Here is a 7,043-nt window from a genome sequence, read left to right as displayed (position 1 = left end):
GTCCATTGTTTTGTGGGGTTGCTGGTGAGGTCATTATGTCCTGATTTTTGTTGGGAGTGTTCTTACGTCTGCCTCTAGCCATCTGGTTATTTATAATCCTCACTGGTTGTTCCTCGAGATTGTAGTTTGGGCTATGATCCTCTCTTTCTGTTTTCTGGACTGTTTTTTCAGGAAGATGAGAGAGGTTCACTGCTTTGGGAGTGTGCACTGCGTTTTCAGTTTTGCCTAAATAAAGAATGTGACGCTGGCGCTATTCGCGTGCACTTTTAGCGGGCGCAGTGTGCATGCACGGATTCTCTGACTATTGCAGTGGCCTGCAAGCCACTATTACGCTGTTATGACTGAGATCCAGGGATTGTTTGCCTGGATTACCCTGGTGGACCCGCAAGGCAAAGGCTTCAATGTTGGGGTCGCTATCCCAAGAATCCCTCTGATGCCCACACTAGGAGTGTGGGTGGCCGGGATCTCGTCTGGTTGCTTCTGTGGAGAGGCCCTGGGTCTGGGGCAATCTCTCCCTAGAAGGCTCACTCACTCTCTTGCAGGACCAGTTGGAATGCACAGGAGTTCCCCTTGCTCACTACTCTCTGTTTTGGTCCTGCTGCGGAAGTGCACAGGTAGGCTAACAGTCAGCTCTGTGACACTGTGGCCGCAGGACTCGGTGTCCACTTTTCCTGTGTGCTGCCTCTTTGTCCTTTCCCTCTGCCAGGAGAGGTTATGTTGACTGGTCCCTGGGTGGTGCGGGAAAGAGTTAGGGTGAGTGTACTCAATCCCAGATCCCGGGCCCAGATCTCTCTGCCAGAAGCAGCCTAGCGGTAGAATCTATGTTTGCTGATCCCAAGAGAGTACCGGGTAGGGTTGAGTGTCCTCAGATCCAGAGCTTGGGTTTCTCTGCTAGGGGCCGCTGGGTGAGCTGGAGAGAGGGTGCTGTGTCCTTGGCAGGCTGCCTCTCTGTCCTTCCCCTCTGACCTTCTCCTCTGCTAGGGCAAGTTTATGGAGGTGCTCTCAGAGGAGTGCCAGCAGGGGTTGGGGCTTCTCAGTCAGATCCTGAGCCTTGAGCCGGCAGCGGCATTTCTCTGCCGGGGGGGGGGGGGGGACGCTGCTAGACCTTATTACGCTGGACCCAGGATAATCTCAGGACGCGTAGGATGACCACAGTCCCAGATCCCGAGCTGTAGTTTGTTTGCTAGGAGCGGCCGGCAGCACTGGAGTTCCGGCACTGTGAAGCCGCTGTGCACCTCTTTATCCTTCTGCTCCACCGCGGCAGGGTTATGACAGCGTTTGGGGGAGTGCCCGAAAGGATTGGGTTTTCTCAACCCCGATCTCGGGTTGGGGTACAGACAATGTGGTCTGTGGCAGATTCTGCTGGCCGCCTCCTGCCTCCTCCGAAGAGGGAGTAGGGATTTTGAGCTGGGCGCGCAGCTGCTCTCCGTGCACGGTGGAAGCTCAATTGTGATGGCAGCGGGTACTCGTGGTCGGAGAGACCTTCCAGGGAAAGACTGGGTGACCTGTGACCAGTCTGGCAACTTTCCTTCCCCGTGGGGTTTTTTTGCGACTGGGACTCTCAGCCTTAGGCCCCCTTGTGCCCACCAATCAGCCTGGGAAATTGATCGTGACAAGCAGGCTTGCTGCACCAGCCCGGAGACCCAAAGCCCGCGTTGGCGGGTTCTGGCTGGGTAGCCGAGAGTGGACCTGACCGATTCCCACGCCATGGGAGCCTCCCCTCACCTCGAAACACGATCGATTACTGTTGTTTTAGAGCCCAGAGTTCAGTCTCCTGGTTGCTGCATGGAGTGTGTTGTCCTGCTTCTCAGACAGGGTGTTCTCCTGGTGCCGCCATCTTGGCCCCTCTTGATAAGTATCTTACTTAGTGTTTTTTTTTTTTTCCTCTGTGTAGACTTAGCTGTCCTGGAATCACTTTATAGATCAGCCTGGGCTCAAACTCTCGGAGATTAGCCTTCCTTTGCCTCCCTGAGTGCTGGGATTAAAGACACATACCACCATGGCTGGCTTAGATAGGTTGTAATTACTGTGAAAAGACACCATGAACACAGCAACACTAATATAGAAAAACATGTAATTGGGGCTGGCTTTAGGCCATTATCATCATGCCAGGTACATGGCAGCATCTAGGCAGAACGGTGCTGGTAAGGAACTGAAAGTCCTCCATCTTGCTCTGCAGACAGCAGAGGGAGACTGTACACACTGGGTGTGGGATGAGCATGTAATACTCCAAAGCCACGCTCTACAGTGACGCACTTCCTCCAACAAGGCCACATCTCCTAACAGTACCACGCCCTGTGGCCAAGCATTCAAACACATGAATCTCTGCTGGTCATTCCTATTCAAACTACCACAATAAATTATTTTTTTTCTAATAAAGTAGTCTACTTCCGGCATGAGTAGGATGACTCGGAAGATAATAAACTTGCTAATAAAACTTATGACATAAATCAAATTTATGGTCCCCAAATAGTGCAAGAAGAAAAATATGTTGTTTTCTTCACACACATGCCAGGGCATGTACATATGTGCCTCACTAGTTCAGACAAATTATGGAAGTATGTCCTCCTGGAGAAAATAGCTGCTATGTCCAAAGACTACATTTTCGCCCATCTCACTGCTTATCTCATGTTGCAAATTATAATGCTTTCTCTAGTGATTTCGAGGTCAGTTTTCTGGAGGGGTGTGGAAGGCATGCCCACTGTGTACTCCTCTTATAGGTCAGACAGGCTGGCAAGGTGACTCCTACCTCAAACTTCTTATTATCTCCTACGGCTCTTCCCTGCTACAGCCAAGGGGGAAGGGATGGTGGAAGTCAATGAGAATCCTAAACTTAAGATTGTCTTACCATGTTTCTGATATGCTCTCTGCCATTCATGCTGCTTAAGGTCTCTTCTGCGACCAGGATTCTATCCCACATTTGCAATCCTCAGAACAGAAGTACTTAACATCTAGGGGTTTCTCCTGGTTCTTCGGTGCAAGTGACACTGCGCATTCATGAGAAAGTCTCCACTGACTATGCTCTGATCAGGTTGTTTGTCATCTTATTATTGTTACCTGCACTATTGCCAATGATTCCTATGAGCACCTGTTTGACTCTCCCTGAAAGATCTATGACCATGAGTTTGATTGCTTCACTGTGCGTTGTTGTAGCTTGACTGCCAGGTCTCTGTCTTGCAGACTATAGTAACTTGTTAACCATCCACTGTCACTAACACATGAAGAACACCTCATTTTATGTATCACAGTAGCATCCACAATAGTTACATCTGTTACTGTAATAAAAGTTAAGATTAGATCAACTTTAAGTTAAACTATACATGCTCAAGTCTGAGGAATATATAGCCCTCAATTATTTGTCTTTATATATATTTTGATTTTCAGATTTTGTGTATATGAATATTTTACTGGCACTAATGTCTGTGTACCACTATGGATGCTAGGAGAGTACATCAGATCTCCTGAAACTGAGGATATAGACAGTTGTGAGCTGCTATGTCGTTTTTGGGAACTGAACCCAGGTTCTCTTTAAGAGAAGTAAGCACGTTTAGCAGATTAGCCACCTCTGCAGCAAGCAAGCCCTCAAAATTTACAGCCAGAGCTTGGTGAGAATATGTTCACAAATAGAAGAATCAAAAGTTATGAAGACATAAAGGAAGGGAAGAAATCCTTCTCTGTAATTTTTTGAACTGAGAAGACTCACTTCTATCTTCTCTTCTTTTCCTTCCCTACAGCCTATTCAGTCAGTTCATTCTTCTCTTTTAACAAATAGGTTTTTATATCAAAGGCAAAATATGTGCTCAGAATAGCCCAACCCACTAAAATTGCAGAGACTAAATAAACCTAAACACCTGCTTTTAAGGTGAGGTTAGACAAAGGTGCTAAGTGGGGCACAGGGCACTTTCTATATTGCACACCAACCCTTCTGCTTTCTTAATATCCACCCTGAAGCCACTATCTCTACAGTCTGGTCCAAAGGATAGTCTGTATGAGGTTATGTCTGACTTTAACGTTTTGGTATACATAGAGTTGTTTCTCCTTTGCTTATTTTCTTTCCAATTTTTCAGAACAAAAAGTGTTTTCTGAAATTACATTGCTCTAATGTTTTGATGAGACTTCATAAATGTAAAATAATTTTCCTCTAAAATTGTTAATTTACTGTTAATAAAAATATATTGGCTTTGTCATTGCTTGAAGTGCTACTGTGTGCAAATAGCTTGTGACTAGCTCTCAGGAAGGACTGTAGTTGATGTTTCTCCACCCAGCTTCCTCAGAATGCACATTGTGCCAGATCCTACACAAAAAAAAAAATGCTGAATCTGTTTGGATAGCAATATTTTCATGTTACCTTAAAATACTGGGCATCAAAAAAGTGCTGGAAGAGGCTAAGTATACATGTATCATTGAGAAAAAAACTCTTCAAGTATGAAATATGCTTGACTCCTCAAGAAACTCTTTATTACCAATATTGGGCAAGCATCATTTCCAATGTATAAATGATCATGTTTCAGTAGAAGATTTTAAAATGATGTTAATAACATGAGTATACAGAAAAAAAAACCAAAATAAAATGTCAATTTTGCATCAATTACATATTCTCATCCACTTAATTAGGATTTATCAAAAGTTAGAAATATCATAAGCAAATAATGCAACTAATTTATATAGTGTGCTGAACATCTAAGCTTATCCATACACTACCTAGTGGAGGACCTTGTAAAAGGTAAGTAGGAACTAAGCTTGTATCTCTACACCAGTGTTCTTGGAGTAGCATACCATTTGCTGCTAGCTTAGGAAGATGTCAAAATTCAAAACAAAAGCACAAATTCAATTTAATGAGTATTGCTTCTGAAATACCATGAAGTAAAAAGTTTGGGATTTACCTGTACTACAGGAGTGAGTTTGAGAAATGATGGGCAGTGATGACAGCAATGTTGACCTCCATCCACTGAACACACCACTGTGACATAAAATTACACCTACATCACATACCCACCATAACCACTCAGCCTTCTGCATAATGCCATCAACACTTGTTCTTTCAGCATGTTCCTCATTGCCATGGCAATACCTCTTCTCACTGAGTCGGAGAATAATGAAGAAAATGTATCTTTTCCATCAGTGCTCAGGAATCATCAACTTGTCAGTTTTGATATGAACCCAGAGAATTTCCCTAAGAGTTTTTGCCAGGCCCCTTTCACCTCTTTATTCCTTAGACTATAAATCATAGGGTTCAGCATGGGCATCAATACTGCATAAAAAAGGGAAATTAATTTCTCCCGAAGAATAGAGGGACTGGAGTGGGGTTGGATGTAGGTGGAAATGGTGGTACCATAGCATAGTGTCACCACAGTGAGGTGGGAGGCACAGGTGTGGAAGGCTTTCCTCCTTCCCTCTGTGGACTGTATCTTTAGGATGGTGGAGATGATTTGGATGTAGGACAAGAGAACCAGGAAGAAAGGTGTCATAAGGAAAATAATGCTAGAAACCATGATTGCAATCTCATTGGATGACGTGTCCACACAGGCCAATCTGACCACAGCTAGAATCTCACAGGAAATGTGATCAATATACTTATTTGTGCACATGGGCAGACGAAAGGTGATGGCAGTATGTACAAGAGAGTTGATGGAGCCACTGACCCAAGATGTGATGACCAGCCTTGTGCATAGCCCTGCATGCATGATGACTGAGTACCTCAGAGGATCACACACTGCCACATAGCGGTCATAGGCCATCACTGGCAGCAGAAGGAACTCAATCCCACCCAAGCCCAGGGAAAAAAGTAACTGGGCTGCACAGCTCAGAAACGAGATTGCTTTGTGAGTGGCAAGAAAATGAGCCAGCAGCTGGGGCACTATGCTTGTGGCATAAGACACATCCACAAGGGACAGGTTGGTGAGAAAGAAATACATGGGAGTGTGGAGTCTGCTGTCCAGTCTGATGAGAAGAATGATGAGGAAGTTCCCCAGCACTGTCACCAGGTACATCAGCAAGAACAGGACGAAGAGGGAGACTTGAGTGTCCCAGTCACTGGACAGTCCCAGGAGGATGAATTCATGCACCCATGTCTGGTTGTCCTGTTCCATTAAAAATTTGCTGATTATTAATCTGCACAGAAAGTAAGAAGAATTAAAAAAAATCATAAGCAATCAAGTAACCGTTGAGTTACAGGTAAAATTACACAGCATATTTGACCTTCTAGCTATTTTATCAATTTCCAGTTCAGTATTGAGAGTATGGTAGTATGCTTTTTATCAACCACTTCAGAGAAACAGGCCAGTGTCTTAAGGATTGTGTCTCAGAGAGACAGTTGTAGTCCAGATGTCAAGCAGTTTACAGTACAATATTTTTACCCATTTCCTTTATTAGGGGGCAAGGAAAACATAACAGTTGTCTCTGTTAGGTAAAACAATAAGTGATATAAAGACCTAAAGTTTTAAAGCTGCCTTAAATATATTAACTAACTTAATCTTAATTAAATTCAAAAGTAAATTACAAATTATCCTGAAGAGGCAGGGGTTTATGGAAAGATCTAGATTCAGAAATTCCCGTTTTAAATTCCAATTTTCATAGCAGTTTACATGACTTTACATGTCATGATAAGCTCTCCCACACAAAAGGCTCACGTTCAATAATTCTCAGGTACATCAAGCATGGAAAAGTACTTGAGTAACAGTACTGGAATATTACTGCAATACTGTATGTGCTTGTAGCAACCTAACTTCCACCTTGGCATACAAACAAAACTAAAAGTGATTTTCTTCTCATATTTTCCACAAAATAGACAAGTACTTTGACAGTCTTCAAAAGAAACTTTGGTTTCTTTAATATACTTTAGTCTCTCCTGCTGTTTGTACTCTAGAAAATAGTGCCAGAATGGTATCCACTTGTTGGTGTTTCTCTCTTTTTGCCTTAGTGTGGTTAGGGACCTCTTCTTTGGGTGTCAATCACAAAAAAAGAAAAAGAGACATGGAAGCTTAGACATCTAGATCAACAGAACAAAAAGAAAGCATATGTTTAATTATCTATTTTCAACGTTC

General features: G+C 43.6%; 1 protein-coding gene across 1 annotated transcript; it reads right to left on the bottom strand.

Moving 5' to 3' along the window:
- Positions 1-5,135: 5,135 nt before the first annotated feature.
- LOC129669968 (olfactory receptor-like protein OLF3) lies at positions 5,136-6,089 on the bottom strand. Its single transcript, XM_055598335.1, has one exon. The coding sequence runs from the start codon at positions 6,087-6,089 to the stop codon at positions 5,136-5,138; it is 954 nt and encodes a 317-aa protein (XP_055454310.1).
- Positions 6,090-7,043: the final 954 nt, after the last annotated feature.

The sequence above is a fragment of the Psammomys obesus genome, unplaced genomic scaffold, assembly GCF_907164565.1.
Source record: "Psammomys obesus unplaced genomic scaffold, mPsaObe1.curated_primary_1811, whole genome shotgun sequence".
NCBI lineage: Eukaryota > Metazoa > Chordata > Mammalia > Rodentia > Muridae > Psammomys > Psammomys obesus.
Note: the sequence above shows the minus strand (reverse complement) of the source record. Positions and strands in the feature narration are given on the sequence as shown.

Excerpts from the sequence above, each read along its gene's own strand:
- LOC129669968 (XM_055598335.1), bottom strand. The coding sequence starts at position 6,089 with ATGGAACAGGACAACCAGACATGGGTGCATGAATTCATCCTCCTGGGA.